General features: G+C 34.8%; 1 protein-coding gene across 7 annotated transcripts in view; it reads right to left on the reverse strand.

Moving 5' to 3' along the window:
* Positions 1-19756, reverse strand: part of DMD (dystrophin) — a 979946-nt gene that overhangs the window by 593820 nt on the left and 366370 nt on the right. For 6 of the 7 annotated variants that reach the window (XM_059839939.1, XM_059839938.1, XM_059839941.1 and 3 more), the window contains 5 exons: positions 18114-18284; positions 8987-9166; positions 6905-7033; positions 5124-5294; positions 1441-1563 (listed from right to left, as the gene is read on the reverse strand). In XM_059839939.1, the coding sequence (XP_059695922.1) occupies positions 1441-1563; positions 5124-5294; positions 6905-7033; positions 8987-9166; positions 18114-18284 (774 nt within the window). The remainder of the gene's footprint in view (positions 1-1440; positions 1564-5123; positions 5295-6904; positions 7034-8986; positions 9167-18113; positions 18285-19756) is intronic. The other variant, XM_059839943.1, reaches the window with a different exon arrangement.

The following is a 19756-nucleotide window of genomic DNA, read 5'->3' on the forward strand; positions in this document are numbered from 1 at the left end:
AGTACTTGTAGACACAGACCATGCTAAAGTAATCATGTAACAGACACTTGCAGCTGTATACTGATGATCAAGTAACTTTTACTTGCTTTCTGCAATATACATAGAGAGATAAAAGTAAGAGGACCTGCAAATCTACAGATTTTTGGTATTAGTTCTTATGCAGCATCCAGGAAAACAGCATAAAAACGCAGGAAAAAACTTGAAATATATTTTTCTTTAAAACAAAAATAGTATACATATGTAAAATATTCTAAACAACTGTCAGTAGAGATTGAAATTGCCAGTGTGCTGGCAGACCATGCAATTACTGACTATTCTGTGTATCATCACATTGAAAATCAGCTATTCTGATAGGGAAAATGCTATCACTAAGCATTTTTAACATAGAAGCCACCTACAAATCTATGAATCTTCAAAGCTGAATCTACATCACAGCTTCTGGCAGTTTCTTGAACCACTCTAAACATTTGATGCAAAGAAAGGGAACCAAATACGCTCAGGTAGTGGAAAGTGCCCTGTCAAACTTGATTCACTTTGAATTTAACACCACATAATATGCTAAATTCTGCATGCAGCACAAAGAGCCTAAAATTTTATTTTTCCTGAACAGAAGAATAAACAGCTTGTAAAGATTCCTTCCAGCACTGATATGAAACAGACATCTTTGAAGAATTCCTTAAAAGTAAAATAATATTGAGTCTTTATATTGGTTGTAAACAAATATACACTTGATCTTGCTGAGGACTCAAGAAGAGAAGGTCCAAAGATGAATCTCCCTTTTTGCCCAGCCAAAAAATGTCGTCTCTGAAAATCACTCTGGAGAACACACACCACAATTTTAACAGTAGCAAAACACTGCAGTATTTTACTTCTATTTTTCCTTCCCTCCACCACCAGCAAATATGAAGAAATGGTTTTATGACTTGCAACAATAAAACTTAAGCAATAAAGCTTACCACAGCCACAAAACCTGTTTACATTAAATGCTATATGCAGATTGGTGAAGAACCAATTGGCAAGTGGCATTTCTTTTCATGAGCATTTATTTTTAGTGAATGTATTTATTTCCTATAGTGCCCATTTTGTTACATCATTCTGACTTTTCCTGTTCTATTATACCACTACAGATATTTTAATATTCATTCAATGTTCTGTATTACTGCTAGTAGTAGCACAGAACCCATGGATAACATTCACGCTCTGCTTAGTGTTTTCATGAGGGACAAGAAATGCTTTTCCGATAAGTTAAAGATTAAGTTAGCACAAAAAAATTTAGTTAGTACTAATTTAGGACTTTTTATTTTATGATATATTAGCATAGAAAAATTTTGCCTAAGTTATATCCAAAGATCCTAACACAAATATGGGTTTCTGATTTTCACTCAGATTTTTTTCATCTCCCTTCCTATTTTGCTCAGACTTCCATTTCAACCCAATTACCATATCTTTATTGAAGTCCTCCTCTTTCAGATTCACTCCCTGCTGAATTTCAACCTCCAGTGGTTCAAGCATTTTTTGTATATCGAAGTCAAATTGCTCCAATTCCTTCAAAGGGATGAAAGGCTAAAATGGGGAAATAAAAATATTATTTATTTAAAGCATACATTTCAGTTTTTTCAGAAACAGAAATTAAAAGAGATATCTGTGCTACCCCCTATTTCTAAAACAATGGTAGACTTTCCATCACGTTGAAAAATATCTACACCATACTCAAAGTACCTAAAGATACAAATAAAGATACAAATTTATGTAAAATTTCCATGTAAGTAAACCAAAGAATTTTAAGGTGAATGAAAATTAAAAAGAAAAAAATTAAAATACATTCTCACATTTGTGTGTAAGAAAAAGTCCAAATAAATAGTATTTTTCCAAAAAAAAAAAAAAAAAAGAGTTTACACTTCTTGGTTAAATCTGGTTTGTCAGAAATTATTCATACAGCAACAAGAAGTCTATTCAGATGAAAAAACCCCTACTATTAAGAATTGAGAAAATTTTAATAATAATCTGGTTTAGTTTTGAAATCACTGTTCTCTCACATAGAATAGTAGAAGTGCCAGGTAAATGCTACAAAACAAAGGACAGAAAACCTTTGTGTAAAATATTCCCCTAATAGTATTTTGTAACATTTTGGGAAAGCAATCAACAAAAGTTAAGGTTTTGTTTCAAAAAGCCTCAACAAAAATTCAGGACAAAAAACTAAAGTCAACCAAAGAAAAAAGACTCAATTCCTCCAAAATAAATTACAGTATAATTATGCTGCTTTAGTTTAGTATTCAGTTTTGAACTCTCCAACAAGTGCTACTTCTTTAAAAACAATGTACTGCCTTTTGTCCATTTGACACAGTGCCAGTGAATGTATCTATACATATATTATGGACAATATATAGTTATTTATTAATTGCGTTGCAAATTATCAACAGAAATTGTTTCTTCCTTCAAAGCTTAAAACCCAGAAGAAGAAAAAATCTCAGTGGTTGTTGCATAAAATTTATACTTAAAGGTAATTAATGCTTTTTGATGGTCTAGGAACTCTTGGATGAGCACCTGTCTTTCTTGCTAAAGACATAAGCACATTATATCCTAACCAGCTCTCTTTTACTCTTTCCTCTGATACAATGACTTATTACTGTATTAGGTATTATATTATATATTATGTAATGAAGACAGCAACAATAAAAATTAATCAGTTAAAACATGAGACAGCATGTCAAATGAAATATTTTCTCAGATGACCTTGAAGACTCAGAGTAAAAAAGACTTAATTGTATCTGGTTGATTATTTTAACAACAAATATTTTGCACATTTAAAAACATTAATGGAAATACAATAATGTTAAATATTTATAGAGAATAATACTGTGCTCAAAAAATTTCATTAAAAGGCTCAGAATTACACTCATCATGCACTTCAGCTGAGTTAAAATATTAGAAAACTACGCAGTAATTTCTTCTGAAATGCTCTGAAGTATATTTTCTAAAGTACTTAAATATCATTAAAAGACAAACCAACTAATAAAATTGGAATATAAAATCTACAGTCTCTGAAAAAGGCTAAGAACAATAACAAAGAAGAAAGTGGAAAGAAAACTACCAAATTACTTCCAGTAATTGAAGGATGTTCAAAGACTACTTGAAAATGTTAAGTCTCATTTCAGTATATTATGAACATTTTGTTAATTCTTGACATGACAATTATATACTATCATTCACTGACTTAATGGATCATTTCTTATTTACTTCACTGTTGTACTGATTATTGTTAATAATTGAAAAAAAAAACTTAATTTGAAGACAGATGAGTAATTGAAAATAGGTTATGATAGCTTTCAAGCCTCTTGAATTTATGTTTTAATCCTTCACAGAGAGAATAATTTTACATAAATCTAGGGGGAAAAAGCAAAAACATTTAGGAAGCATATCACCCCATAATAATAATAATTTTCCAGCTCATTAAGCCAAAACATAAGGAATGTACAATTGCCTACATTATACAGGTAGACAAAATAAAGTACACAGTCATTTGGTCCTTTATACAAATTCATATAGCAAGTCAGTAGAATAGTCAATAATTCAGACTATTTTTTTACCTCTCTATCTGATTCACTACTTATAATAGCAAGTATCCTTTGTGAATCATATTCTACTCGTGCATTTCCCAAGGTCTTGGAAAAGGTCCCCTAAATTCTAATTTACCATTATAATTTGTGTACTATACTAATTCCTCTCATCTTGCTGGGTACTTCTTCTCTAAATCTTAGTGTGGTTCTGCCAATTCCAGCCCACCTTGCCTTCAGAAATGGAAGAAAACGTGAGAGAGAAGGCTGCAGGTGGAAGATATGTGCAGGCTGTGTTCAGAAGACACTTCATCTTGATAAGAATCTTTTGTCCCATCTTTGAGTGAGCCCACAACATGCAGTGCTGAACATTGAACCCCCAATAAGCCATCTACAGGCAGTCCTATTTTTCCCTAGGACAAGCAATAATTTCACAGGATCCCACCAAAGGCTGCATCAACTCTGCAAGTTTACAATAACATGGAAATGCAAAGTAAAACTGAAATAGAAATCCAGACTGCAGATAGCCGATGTTCAGAGCAAAAACATCAGACAACACAGTTCTTGCAAAGATGTCCTCCGTCTACAGCTTGTACATGTGTAAGAAGTTGGTAAGAAGCTGGAATGGCTGAAATACTACTGATGGCTATTAAGGAAAAAATTGTTACCTTTATTCAGAAGACTTTATTTTGCTTCAGAAAAGAAACCTAAATAAACCCAAATATCCACAGAGAGATGCTGGTTAGGCAGGATACTGAACTGTGCACAGATCCTAACAACTCATGGAAACCATGTCTCTTTGCTTATGCTTTTTGCCAAGCTTATTTCCTGCTTTGCCATGGATCTCTGTGCATTTACTTCCAGTATTAGTACAGCAACCAGCAATAACAGTTGGTTTGGATCTGTGCATTCCCATTATCCTCTGTACCAACCTTCATGGCTGCCTCATTTAATCTGCTGAACAGCTCTTCAGAATAAAGGCAGCAAAATACAATGGAGAAAGTAGGTGGCTTATGTCCTTCTTCATTCAAAATCAGAAGGCACAACTTGGCTAAAAATTGCCTAATCCACACTGAATTCAGATTTAGCAGTCATGCTGGTTCTACAGATGAGTAACTGATGTACAATTGATAAAATCTCTACCTGTCTATTTCTATCTCCAGAATTGGTGAATCTCAGACTCATAGGAAAAGACCAAATGAACTTGAAGAAAAATTAGCTCTCAAAACCAAATCCATATGAAAAAGGTTACTCATACTTTGCAAAGTTAGAGACTTACTAATTCTCAGATGTTCATTTTTTGTAAGTTAATGACTTAATCATTGTTACGTTCATATAAATTCAGTGAACACTTCTAATTGTGAAACAGTGAAAAAAGATCTTAATGGCAAAACCACCAAATCATCACACTTAATAAAAAAAAAAAAAAAAAGAAATCCTTAGTTTCTACATTGTTTTCCTTTTAAAGCTCAGTTTTTCGAGGAACTCTACCCCACTATGTAGTTGCAATTGTGCACCTTACACAAACCATTTTTTTATGCATCTCCTTAGGGAAGCAAGTCCTCCTACCTTTACACTCTTAATTCTCTGTGATACAGCTGCAAATCGTTGGTTGAGCTCTGAGAGTTTGGGCTCTACCACTTTCCTGCAGTGGTCCCCACGGTTTGCCATCAAGTCTCTGGCCTGGTCACGCACAGAGTCCACCTTGGGGTGAATGTCATTCAGCTCAGCCTTTAAGCGCTACAGTCCGTGAGCAAGAGACAGGGCTTGAAGTTAGTAATAAATGCAGAGAGAGAGAAAGAGAGAGAGAGAGAGAAAGTGTGCAAAGGAATAGGGAGCAAAACCACAAAGCAAATTCAGATAATTATGCATGAGTGTGTAAATCCAGTAGAAATACCTTGGATAACATTCCCACTTGTATCCCTCAAATTTATAGCAGGAATGTATCTAAAAGTCTGCTTTAGTATCGCCTGGCTGAAATTAATGGGGATCATTATTTTTAGGCAGATTCTTATCTGCAATAATATTGCAGCATATTTCAGGGTGCACTAAATTATTCTATGTTCCTGAAGCTAGGATGAGCTGCTAATACATGTATTATAGAACATAATGTGTAATTGTTGTTTTCAATACTGCTCAGGGGCATAGTTCAAGCAAGTAAAAATTACCAGATTAAAAAAAAAAAAAAAAAGTCCTATTTTTTTCTATAAATCAGTCACAAATTTAAAAAAAAAAAAAAAGAAAAAAAGAAAAAAAGAAAAAAAAAAAAGAAGGCAAAAGCCTTTATCTTCTACAATATTAATCTCAACAGTAGATCCCAGTACAGGCAGAGGCCAAAAATAGATAGCAAGGCATTTGGGAATCAAAAATACAGTTGGGCATTAGAAATTACATTTTACTCTCTGCATGAACTACCTTGGTGCAATGCAAACATAAATATAGGTATTGATAATTTTACTTTGTATCTGATGGTGGCAAAATTATTCATTCATCTACAAAAGCCAGTCTCATAATCCTGCCAAGATCAATGAGGCATTGATTTATGCCCAAGAATTTGTAAAACTTTGCTGCAGTAAATGGCATCATTACGTCAGTGTCAGCAATACAATTCTGATTTTGATTTGCAAACTCTACTCAGATATTATGTCATGACCATGGAGTTCATTACAAAGTAAAATTTCACATTGACTTCAGAAGAAAAAAAGAAGTCCCTTTAGATAATAATTTGATGCTTTCCTTAAGGAAGGTATTTTAAATTAGATATTTTAACATACACATCCATATTGCAAGTTAATTTTTCATCATTTGGTCAAATGATGCAATTGGCCAACTAAAACCCCAAGCTCAAGACATTAACCCCTGATGCTACAGCTAACTCAACATATTATATTCTTGTCTGTGTTGCTTATCTGGCCTCAGTGTATAGCAATGTTTGTAGAATTAAAACAATCATATGACAGAAATATCATACATATTGGAAAAGTATCACAGAAAAACAGAAAAACAATTAAAAATAAAGGGGACGGAAAAGGAAAATATTTTGTTCAAAAAAATCCAAAACCTTGAGTTAAACGAGTACTCTCCAGCAGACATGTGTTTTATAAGCTGCTGTTTTACTCAACAGGAAATTCCCAAGAATTATAATAACAATCTGGTTTTATTTCTGCATGGATTTAATTTTGGTATTACAGAGCAAATTTATTAAGTAATCTACAAGTTGCTAGAGGGTAGCTTTAGCACAGAAAAAAAAAATTTAATCCATTTGTGATACCTTTTGAAATATGCTCGTTTTGACACAGTCCTTTTTAGAATAAAATTAATGCTTTCCAGTAAATCACATTTTTTTTTACCTTAAGAATTTCCTCTTTTTGCTGGGGTTTTTGTTTGTCAGATTCATCCAACAGTATTTCAGCACGATACATCCAAGTAGTGACATTAGCTACATTCTGATCAAAAGCCTCCATGTGCTTTTGATAATCCTGTATGTGGAAAAGGTAAACACTGCATACAAAAAATGTAATCAGAACTGAAATAACAGCTGTAGTTATGCCAAGTGTGGCAAACATGCACACATTATGACATTATGAAAACTTGTTTATTTTACACAGTAACTTCTTTTTTTGTGAATGATAGAATCTCCTGTTTCCTTCACTTTGCATGTTAGGTTTCTTGTAAAAGACATTCTAGGAGAGAGAGAGAGAAGCTTCCAAAGTGACAGGCAGCAGGATGACAAAATCACAGCAAGACGCAGGTGTTGGCAGATCAGCGAGGTGCTGAGAGGAACAGGAAGCTGTGAGCCAGACCTACAGGAACTGCAAAGGAGTGTTTCCCAAGAACAAGGTCCAGAACGCATTTTGGAAAGCCAGTCAATTGACTGAAACTCAAATGGCCACAAGGATGCACTTGCAAAATCACAATCAAGACTGGGAGCTTTGTATCTAAACCTCCTATGGGCATTTCATAGCTTTGAGACTCTTCTCAACTACTCTGCTTTGAGACTTTTCTCTTTAAAAGCTATTCTAGTTGATATTCTGATAAATCTTAATTTCTCTGCTTCATTTAAAACTTTGTCTTTTTGGGTGAGCTCCCTAGAATAGGGCCTATGCATATCTCACACAATACATATGTAGACCACACACCCAAAATCAAAAGATATTACCAATTCTTTTGACACCCAAATGTACCTACCTTTTTTTTACACTGTTCTAAAATTGGTAAAACCCCCCAGTTACCTCTCTTACACCTTTTTATCATGTGTTTTAGCAAATGTTAACCACAGAATCCAAAGCAGGGAAAGAGAGGATGTACAGGAACACATAACTATATCAACCTGTAAACTCCATTTTATGCTTCTTACAATCAGTTCCACATTAAATCTGTGCACCTGCATGATTCTGAATGAAATGCTTAAGTTTTCCAGATACTTTACTCAGCTGAGGATGCCCTGTAGTGATGCTATATATTTATTGCCAAAGTATTTGTAAAGCAGCCATACAGACTCTAGAGGAACTCCAACACATCAAGCCCTGAAAAGCCATGACTAAGGCCAACACATCTTTAAAAACCACTTCTGTTTCTCCAGGGTGAAACTGCATTCCCATGCTCTCAGGAACAGAAACAGCATGTAAGATTTCTCAAAGAATTCTGACAGCCCAGTTGTTAAGACCCTTCTGTAGTTAAGGGTTCAAGCTGTCACCTCTTCAGGACAGAATGAATAAAGTTATGTGACTGTCTGTAGTTTGAGGCAGCTGGGGATGAGGTTTCTGAATCTGTATGAAATGTGTATTAGGGGTTTTACTGACTATTACCCTTAATCCAGTCCCCTTAAGAAATTATCCCCACTTAAACATGCCTGTGCAAAGGAGGTTCTGAAAGACCAAATCATAGTCCTTCAGCACGTCACGTGTGCACTCTGAGAAGAGCTTACCATTTAGTTGCCTCTAAAAGGAATCAAACTCACACACACACCAGAACTACCCTGTGGGCCAAACCAACTTGAAAGTGGAAACTAATTTCCCAATTGTACTATTTCAAACAGAAATGCCAGTGCAGCCAAAAGTAGCTGATGTTGTTGGTATCAATACTTTCTCAGCTTACTTGACTATTTTTTTTACTTGACTATTGAAGTAATCTCCATCCTTTAAACTGCATTTGATTTATTAGGAAAAAAAAAAAAAAAAACAAACCAAAACCAATAGAAGAACTGTTCAGACAGACAGGATTGCAAACTGCTAACAATCAAAATTCCACTTGGTAATCAATGAGGTTTTCAAAACATACAAATGTACTAAACAACAATCAATCTGATTGCCTGTGATTCTGTGTATTCAATAAGCACAGTCCAAGGCACCAAAAAAAGCACTTCTATAAGGCTGGGCATGTACAACAGGAAACCAACATTTCCTCTATGGGAAGAAATGCATTTTCCTTACCAGTAAGAGATTGAACCATTCCTCAGCACGTGAAGTTACTGCTTTCCAGTTACTGTTCAGCAGGCTGAGTTTATCATCCACAAGACTTTCCTTTCCTTTCATCACTGTCTTCAAATTCTCTCCTAAGTCACTGATGCTCTTAAGCTGGACCTGGCGCTTCTCAATCTCCTTCCGTGTTGCCTGGATGAGCAGAACAAGAAATAAAATTTCTGGGAATTAAAAATTATCCACACTAAGAACATGAAATGTTAAATCAGGCAGCAAGTTTATACTAGAACACACAGTCTTGATTACTATAGGAAGGGAAGCCATTCTGTGAAGAGCAGCAAATACAAAGCAAATTGTTTCTCTTGAGCTCTGATAAAATGGAATATATTAATCTCGCAATAGCCTAATCTTAAAAAAGTGCAAATTATCTTTCAGTGCTCAACATATAGTTTCAATACTTAATTATTAAAATGAATCAAGACTTTATAATATTTATATAGAGATGTTAAAGTTTCATTTTTATGTAATAAAATTAGCTAGTTATCAAATAGCACATAAAGCTTACATAATAATTGAGACAAAAATGCACCATCATAATGAGACCTTAAGACAGAAAACTTCATCAAAAATAGTCTAGTGAATATTTTATCATTTTAATACTTTTCAATGCAATCTTTTTCAGAAGAAATCATGTTATTGCATTCTGTTAAACTTATTTCCTAATTGTAGAAATGCACATTTTCATCACATTCACTTGGGATTTCATTCTGCGAACCAAAATACTAAAAATAAGCTACAGCCCATAGCATTTCGAAGCTTGAATGACCACAACACATATGCAGTGCTATAAAGTCAGATTTCCAGCATCTCTTCCCACTGTTACCTTATAGATGTGATATGTAAGGTTACATAATTTACTTATGATGCATGTCTTAATATTCACTGCAACATACAAGATGTCTAACAAAAGGAACAAATCCCAGAATTTTTAGACAACATGTAAAAAAAGCAGGTGTTTAAATACTAAACAGTGAGATGACACAGTGCAAAGTACAGCAGTCTTACTGAATACTCAAGGAGAGGCACTAACTCCTTACTCCTAATTTCAGATATAACCGTTTTTATGAGAGAAATTTATCTGAGATCCTTGGCACCTGATAGCAATGATCCAGGCACATAAATCTCTGCTTAAAAAGTAAAACTGCAAGCACAAAGTGTTCCAAGATGAGCACGCACAGAACTTAGTAGAGAATGAAGTACTGGTCTTCAAAGACATGGATGTCTCACAGAAACCTAAATACAGTATATTAAAAAAGGTCTTCAAACAAATGGCAAAAACAATACTTCCATCTCAGGATAAATGCTGTTATGCAGTAGAACCCCACCTTTATGACCTCCACACTATCATATCTCTCATGGTCACAGATCAGTATATTTTTGTTGATAGTGTATTGACAGTGAAAGCAGAATGCTCATTTTTTCAATGAAGACAGTATAAAATTATTCTTTGTGGTAAAATAGAAGCTTAATAGTACCTTCAAATTATTCAGTGTGTCGTGTTTAAAGCAGCAGCTCATTTCTTATTCTTAAAAGAATTCAGGATCTCGTTTTGCAATGTTATTTCACAAAAAAACTCTTACACTTGTATTTCGTGTAAGTATGAGAAATTTTCCCCATTCTATCAATTTTCTAAAATACACAGGATATGTGATAGATCCAAGACATGATTGATGCAAATTATTAGCAATATACTATATAATTATAGAATTTGAAAAGGAGAGTTTTAAATTTCAGCAGGTTCTTGTCAGATTAAAGGAAAAACATGCCCTCTTCTAGTACTGTTTTATTTGTTTCACAGCAGGTGCAAAGTGTCATCATGAAAAAAGAATAACACAAAGGATATAATTTACCCTCAGTTGAAGACGGAAAATTTTGATCAGCTTTATTTCATTTTCTAAACTATTTTCTTTCATTTGGAAAAGACTCTCTGAAGTATATTTATCATGGGTTGTGGTTTCTTTTGTATTTCACATTTATGAAAATGCCGACCAATCTTGGGCTATATAAATAATTATTAATCCAAAGTAGTAAACAGATTGACCAAACAATTAAATGTCTGTTAAACAAAAACCAGATATGTAATTCCCCATGTGTAAGAAACACATTATTTCCTTTCAAAGTGAAGAATTACTGTAAACTAAAGACTAGATGGACCTCTGGGCAATATGGATTTTAAGTCCCTTGCAAGTAAGGGACATGAACCAAGTAAATCACACTTCCCCGTATTGTCTTAAGAAAAATCATTATGGCCCTCTACACAACATTGAAGGGACAAAAGCATCTTCCTCAATACTTTAAATCTTCATGATTGCAAGTCCTGAATACAATTGGAAAACTAGCAGGGTCTGTAAGGTCAGTGGGATTCTACACTGCATTATCAGCTACGACTTCCTCTATAGGTTATGAAGTGCACCAGGTAAACTAACTTGCTTTTACAACTTCAATAAGACCTTTTTGGTTTGTTTTTTTATTTGGCATCTCTTCATTACATTCCTAAAATTTCCCCTTTTTGTTTCCAGAATTACTAGAAAGTGATAGTCTGCACATACTTTCTTCACTGCACTATAACCGACAGCACTTTTAAATTTTCTGTAAAGTACTACTATTAATTCAACAACATTACATAAAAAAAGAAGTATGTGTCATGATGTCAGGATTTAACTAAGATTATTTCAGTATAACTCAGGGAGTGGCTTTTAAATTCTCCTAATTTTGAAAGAGCAGGTTTCACACAGCCTTTCTGGATTTAAGCTCCTTTCTGGTCCCCCTAACATGAAATTGCATCCCAGCTGTGTGGTTTATTCGAAAATATATAAGAAAGCTGTAGAATTTAAACTACAGAATTATTAGAATCAGGTTTGCAAGTAAAAATTGACATTTAAAACACCTAGAGCCTTAAAAAACTCCAAATCCCCAAGCCCCAAACACCACCACAATGTGTTCAAGATGAAACATCATCAAATAAAGTGGTGAAACTCTTCACAGAAGGACTAGACAATTTATACACTTTGATTTTGTGTGCTTATCAGGGTGAAACTGTGTAACATAAATACAATACAGAAATGTAGGAGCTGTGAAGAAACTATTTTCCTGATATAATCATGGCATCTTGGAGAAACAAAAAGATGTAAACAAAAGATTGAACTAAACATCCTAACACTGAGCATTCACTTACAGCTGTGAAAATTTATCAACAATGTTGAACAACTCCAAAACAGATTTTATTCATTCTGTTGTTTATCATTATAGTGAAGTTATTACATTTTTTTTTTTACCTTAAGACTAGTTTATTTATTTATAAAGCAAAATATTATCCAAGCATGTCTATAATAAAGGTAATAACCTGCTGGAAAAGAAAGGCTCCAAAAATACTACCAGGAAAGATATCTCCATTAAAATATGCAAACAAATTTTAAAGATTATAGTAAGGATATATATATATATATATATATATAAAAATTGTTATATATATATATGGTATAAAACATTTCTCTACATATGCCACTATTTAGGATCACATCTACTAGCAGATACAAGAGTTAAGATGATGTGAGTCTCTCCCCAATCAAATTTCAGTTTTTCAGTTAGACCAAATTTTGAAGTGCCTCTTTGGAAGAAGCTCCTGTACATCCACTTTCTGAAGCACCAGTTATGGCTATTTGGTACAAAATACCACAATGGAAATTCTCTGACCCAAGCAATTATTTGTGTTTCACAGGCTAAAATATTTCCTTTGTTTTTTAAGGAACTGTTATTCTTTTCTGCTCATGGTCATATGAAAAATGTTGGTAGCCTGCTTTAATCAAAACTGGGGTATGACACCACCATGGAACTCCCAGGACTTGAACATTCCCAGGAGAAATGGCATCTAGGTTCCTGGCATCCAGGAAATTAAAGCAGTCAGACAGACCCTGGTGCAACTCTGCATGCAGAGCATGTCTCAGGTGATTAGTTTCTAATCCCATTCCCAGAAACATCAGAATGGAAAGAGGGAGAATCTGAGTTTCCCTTGTGCAAGTTTCATTCATCAGAGCCTCAGGAAAGGAGTTGCAGTATAAAATAAAAGTTCTGTTTAAAAAACACCTTTGGATAGGTTGAAATCTGTGCTGAAGGGAAACCATGCTACAGCATTTAAAGTCATAGGGATGAGTTTTGCTGAGAATTTATAAGTGGTTTGTAGCTGCATACAGTAGGTTATATTTTACCTGCTTTACATATGGATGCATAGGATGACAGGATGAATTATGTTAGAACAAATAATTGCAGTTCCCTGTTCAGATATTTACATTTTGAGTGGTGTTCACAGTCCTGTTTCTGATCCCACTGTGCTGTGACATACTCTTTATCTTTCAGTTTACTAAAATATACTTACCGGGGTTTTTACAAAACAGTTACAACTGATTTGTTTTGTTTTGTTTTGTTTTTTATTTGATGGTTTTGGTTTACTGTGATGATTTTTGTACATCCCTCCCCTCACCAAATATCAACTAGGAATTAATCTGTGTTTGAAAGCAGAAATTACATAGAAAAGGGTTCCTTGGTGTTTTTGTGGATTTTTTTTTTCTTTTTTTTTGTTTTTAATTTTTATTTCAATATTTTGTTGGTTTGGTTTGTTTTTCTGAAGATGTGGTAAAAAAGGCTTCTGAGCTATATTTTATAATAATAAAACTACTAGGTATCAGGATGAACTAATGATGTTTTTTTCTAACTATCCAGAATTGAAAGAAAATGCAGGGGATACTATATTTAGCCATGATGGTCATTAACATATGTAGATTTAAAAACACAACAACAATGAATGAGTGAAGAAAAGTTCTGTGTGCCTTAACATTGCCTGTGATGTGTGGATTACTTGAAGATACTCTGCAATGAGAATCTTTTTAAAAGAAATTTGGTGGCTCAGCTCTCACAGGTGGGATTGTAGAATTAATCAGAAGCTGACATTATTGTCTTCTCAGTGGTTGATTATACATCTTTATTTGTTTATTTACAGCAACACTTTTAATTTTTATTGCATTTTGGCCAGTTACTATGAATCAGTTGACACAATTTACAGTTTGTCTTCTTCTATGGATATTACTCACAGGAAATATGCTGCTAAATGTGATTCTAAGTACTTCAAGTAAACTTTATACTGACTGGTATTGCACACTGTGTTAAAAAATGAGATTAAAGCATTGGCAGAGTCATACTGCTGATAGTAGGGAGAGATACAGAATTTTCCTGGTAATACCATCTGCCATTTCCTTTTTAAGAACATGGTTTCCTGGCAATCTAATTCTTATCAGTCCAGTTCCTGATTAAAAGACAAATAAACCCTGCAGTTGTTAATGTCTTCAGTGATAAATATGTTCACCAAATCAGAATTCTAATTATAAATGGATTTCTAATATACGATGTTTAATGACTATCTTTGCACTCGCATGTAATTTTTCTTATCTATTATAAACAGAGCTGAATTAAAATGGAAAGATTTAACTTGTCTCTACTGAGCAGAAAGGCAGGATTTACAGTCTTCAGTATATTGCCCATCTCATTTCACACAACTCAGCCAAGTTTTTGTTCCATTCCTTGAAAAATTCTACACAGGAACAAATACCACATTTCCCTTGATGTCCATGTTAATGGTATCTTTCATTTGCTTATTTTCCTATTCAAGATGGACATTCCTTTTTACTTTGAGGTGTTTATACCTTGAAGACAATGTTCAGATGTATGATTTCTTTTATTTTCAACTCTATAATTATCTTTGTAACCCTCTGAGTTATTTTCACTTTTAAGAAGACTTGGGTGCTGAAAATGAATTAGAAATAAGTGCACTAATAAATATAACTGCTTCCTTGTCCTGTAAAGAAAAAAGATTATTAGCTCTCTGCTTAGATATATCGACAGCAGCACACATCCAATTTTCAGTTCATTTGCACTATTGAATTCTCCTCCCTCCCTCTCCATTTTCCATCTTTGTTTTTCTGCAGACTTTTGTCACAATGGGAATCTGCTGGGCTTAATTCATCTCCCAGTGCATTTCATTAGATTGGTTACTGTCTGGGCAGCCTACTTACCCAGGAAGTCCAAAGCCCAAAGCTGTGACATTAATCAGATACTGTGAGGCTCTGGTTCGGGGGACTAAATTATTGATGTACAATTTTGTGTGATGCCTCAATGAAATCCACATAGGAGTAGCAGCATTGTACTTCTTTATCAAGTCCCCACAAGAATTTTAAAGTGTCCAGGATAAAATGCAGCACTGTCTCCTAGTGGGAGCAGATTCTTTAGGAAAAAGCACAATCCACATAATTTCTGTAAATATTCACTTGTAAGTCTAGGATTTTCCACATTAGATGTCTGCTTACATATATGTGAATATTTGTTTATATTTCCTAAAAGGCAATATGAAAATAGAATTTTGAAAGCCACTCAGTACATACATATTTTGCCACGAGGCAGCTGCTCTCACCCAAAGTTGTTTGCTCTTATTTCAGTGATGAACTGACTGAAAGGGAAGAGCTGAGGTACTACATAAGTTTAGATTGTAGTGAAGGCTTTGGGGAGTATTTGAAGCCAAAATATCCTTTTTTACCAGTTTTTCCTTCAAAACGTTATGCATCAGTTCCCTGTGAGAATTCAAAATACCCAAGAGCACTCTTTTAGAAGGTGGAATGGTTCCTGTCTGATATATTTTTTTCATGTTAATAGTTCTTATTTTAATTAGCTCTTGTTACCTTTTTTGATTTTCTTCAGATAAAGAATGCATTGTACTTGTTGTAGCAAGCTTAAGACATAACAAAGGCTTCCCACTGTGCAGGTGCACTAATCATAAGGTTTTAGGTCTTAATTATGCAACTTCTGAATCATTAACGTTCATATCTAACAATAAAGTGATATTAAGGACAAATCTTTCTCTTTAAACCCCTGAGAAACTACATACATCTGGATCGACAGGAACATGAAGTGCATGTTTCTGTTTCAGTAGAACTGTACTGTGAAGTCACCACTGAAGGTTATTTTTATTTCACTGGGAGAATGTCCCAACTACCCAACAGGTTATTTTGGGGATGTTAAAACACAAAGATTTTCTAACTTGTCTCTTAAAGAGCTGACATTTATCCTTTGTTATGGGTTTTAGAGAGTCATTGGAAAGCTGCCCAGCAGAAAAGAAATAGGAGGTGCTCTTTGACAGGTATGAACGTCAGCCAGGTGTGCCCAGGTGGCCAGGAAGGCCAAAGGCACCTGGCCTGGATCAGCAATAGTGTGGCAGCAGGACCAGGGCAGGGATTGTCCCCTGTACTCGGCACTGGTGAGGGCACACCTCAAATCCTGTGTCCAGTTTTGGGCCTCTCACTACAGGAAAGGCATTGAGGGGCTGGAGTGAGTCCAGAGAAGGGCAGCAGAGCTGGGGAAGGGTCTGGAGGGTCACTCATGTGAAAAGCAGCTGAGGGAGTTGGGAGTGTTCAAACTGGGTATTTAAGCACTGGAATGGGATGTCCAGGAAAGTGGCAGAGTCACCATCCCTGGAAGTGTTGATGAAACAACTGGACATGGCACTCAGTGCTGCAGTTAATTGCCATGGTGGTGTTCGGCCAAAGGTGGAACTCCAGGATCTTTGTGTTTTCCAGCCTTGATGATTCTATGATTCTAAGATCACAAGATCAGTCCAAAGAAATGAGAGGAACTGCACAAAAATTTACTGCAGGAAAAGCAGCAATTGAAAATGAGAAAACATCAGACAACAATAGGAGAGAACAATGGGGGTTGCAGTGATTAAGGTTTTGATTTGAAAGTGAAAACTGCAGTAGTCAAAGCAGTAATTTTAAGTTAGTAAGAGAGAAAGTTGATTTTTTTGGATATCACTTTTAAAATACTGTCTTTCTTAGAAACTGATGACCAAAAAAAAGCAACTCAAAACCTAACAAAAGATGTGTAGACTCTGGTTTTTTTAATTTTTGTTATTGTTGTTACTTTAGTATTGTTATTAGTTTGCAAATCATCAATGCATTTTAAGGCTAAAGACACTCTATCAAGCTCATAAATTTGAAAGGATTAGTTAAAAACAAAACAAAAAAAATCCCAACCCACAAACCAAATTTATTCAAGTGCCTTGAATCTTCACTGCCATTAAAAAACCAGGAAGACTGCCTGTGTATAATTCATTATTATTTCTATAACACACATTGAAACTAGTAAAATGTTTAGAGGATTTCTCCCATTAAACAAAGCAGAAGTGGTTTTGCTTTTTTTTTTTTTCCCCACAAACCCCCAACACTGTTCAAAATGCTCCTGGCTGCACACAGTTATTTGCAATTTTGAACCTTTGGATAATGTTCAGCATAGTGTGCTCTAAAATGCAGATTTTGGTATGTGTGAATAATGATTACTTGGTTTGTTTATGACCTCAGCTAGACTGGATTTCTATTACACGTGCAGAAAATGAAATAATTAGCTACTGTTAAGTGATAACATGCCAAGTTTTAGCATCACAAAGAAATACTCTGTTTTATACAGTCATCTTGCATTCCTCAGTTTCTGTAAGATGTTTATTTAAACTGAGATTTTGAGGAAAGTTTTGATTTAGGCTTTGAGTTTTAACCTGAAAGATGAGTTCAGGGTGAAGCCTCATGGAAGTAGGAAGCCCCCCCAGAATGCAAAGGAATGAGCTACAAAATTAAGAGTAAGAAAACAAATATCCTGACTGCTATCTGAACACGTAGAATATCTAGTGTTCTGGCATCTTTAATCTGTCATCTACTGTTTAATACCTTTCTAACCATCAGCAGAATGGTGTAAGAGAGCTCTACTTACATGGATACTGGGTGGTTGATTTATAGTACTCTAAAAAATTAAATTCTAACTTTAAATTCATCTCAGTGAAGATTAATGCAACGTGAAGGTGAATTGTGCAATTGATCTCTGAAGAGACAAGAAGGTTTAAACTTTTCTGAGCGTTAATGCTAATGCGAGGTAAGTCCAAAACATTCACGAAGTTCCACTAACTAAAACGCCAGAATTATTAATTCTTCTTCTTTACCATGAAAGAAATCTACCTTTCTGCAATATTCACACGAGTGTGTTACAATGTTACCTTGCCCCAGGCAATTTCAGCATCCAAATTGCTCGGCATCCCCTGCGCAGCCGATCTCTTTGTCAGTTCCGCGTCTGTCGCTGCCAGCCACTCTGTCAGGGCATTGATCTCTTTCCGCAGTTTCCGGGACAATTTCAAGCATTTCTCTAATTCCTGCTTTTTTTCTGTCACCTGCAGAAAGAATAATTGTGTTTATTGACCCTTCAGTGTAACAGGTCTGATGGATTTTATATAATGTTTTCTGTAGGCCACTTTTCTATAAAATCTAGACTTGGGATTCCATAGGTGAAGTTGCACTTTTAGTACAGGTATGTCTTGATTTGCTCTCTCAGTATCAGTAATTCTGCTGCTAGAATGCAGCAGAATGTACTCACAAGAAAATTATGGGCATAAAGATGCATTGAGTTTGTACTACTAACAGAGCTCCAAAAACCTCCTCCTCTGTTTTGAAGTTGTGCATAGCAAATAAATTTAGATCAACTGAACTAACACGTTTTCCTAGAGACACAAAATAGACATCAAAACCCTTCAAAGGGCATATTTCAATATAGGTGGCCACATAGGAATTGGGATTCCTCAAGGTTTTTTTCTGTTTAGCTAAGCTACATGGAAGAAAAGACATACCAGTCAAAGAAAGCCTCAAAACTCGAAACACAATGTCACTGAATAATGTCGAACTAAAGCAGCACATTTAACTTTAAGGTTTTAATTTTATGAATGCTTTGGATATAAAGTACTAGGGATGACCTCTGCTTTAAAGTTCTTTTAAACTTGGTACATGGTACCTGGAAGGAAGGCTGAGTTTTCTTTGCCTTAACTGTCTCACACAGCATTTTGAAAGAACAGGGTAAATACAGCATTGCTTGCAAGCCCTGAGACTCTTCAGGGAGAGGAAGAAGAGGTTTTACTTAATTAGTAGAGAAAGCAGAAGAGCAAATTAAGAGATCTTAGATGGGGAACTACACTACAACAATAGACAACAGGCAACTAGTAGCAGAAAATAAAAATAATTAAATTATGCTGTGATGAAGTTTAAAAAAACCCAGCTGGAGCAGGAGGATTAAAAGTGTCCCACAGATCACTAATATTTAAAAGAAATTCCTAATTAGCTGGAATGTCAAATAGTAATCACGTTGAGAGTGTAGCCGCTGATTTGTATTTAAGTATTTTTAAATAAAAACAAAACTTTCTACACTGGTAAAAAAGTGCACCTACTAAGACTATTTTCTACTTTCCTATGAAGAACAAGTAATGAAGAATGATCAAATGGATTTGTAGATCAACTGCCAAGAAGAATTTGAGGTTTTAAAATGTTACAAGATGTTACAAGGTTAGGTACATGGCTTTTACTATCTCTGGGTAAGAAGATGAGATTTGGCTGGGGAATAAACTATAAAGTGTTCCTGATAATTTATTATCACTCTGTAAAGGATTACTACTGAAATCTCATAACGTTTTTCACTGAATATGCTTTATGTGCTTTCTTGCATGCCAAATTTATTAAATGAGACCACAGAACTTACAGTCAGGCCAAGAGGCAAATCCCTGCTTTTTAGAGCTCTATTCACACATGGAGCCAGGTTTTCCACCTCTTCTTCTGAAGAGTGTAATAACAATTGAAAATAGCATTACTTAGCAGCAAT

This window comes from Haemorhous mexicanus, chromosome 2, assembly GCF_027477595.1.
Source record: "Haemorhous mexicanus isolate bHaeMex1 chromosome 2, bHaeMex1.pri, whole genome shotgun sequence".
Classification (NCBI taxonomy): domain Eukaryota; kingdom Metazoa; phylum Chordata; class Aves; order Passeriformes; family Fringillidae; genus Haemorhous; species Haemorhous mexicanus.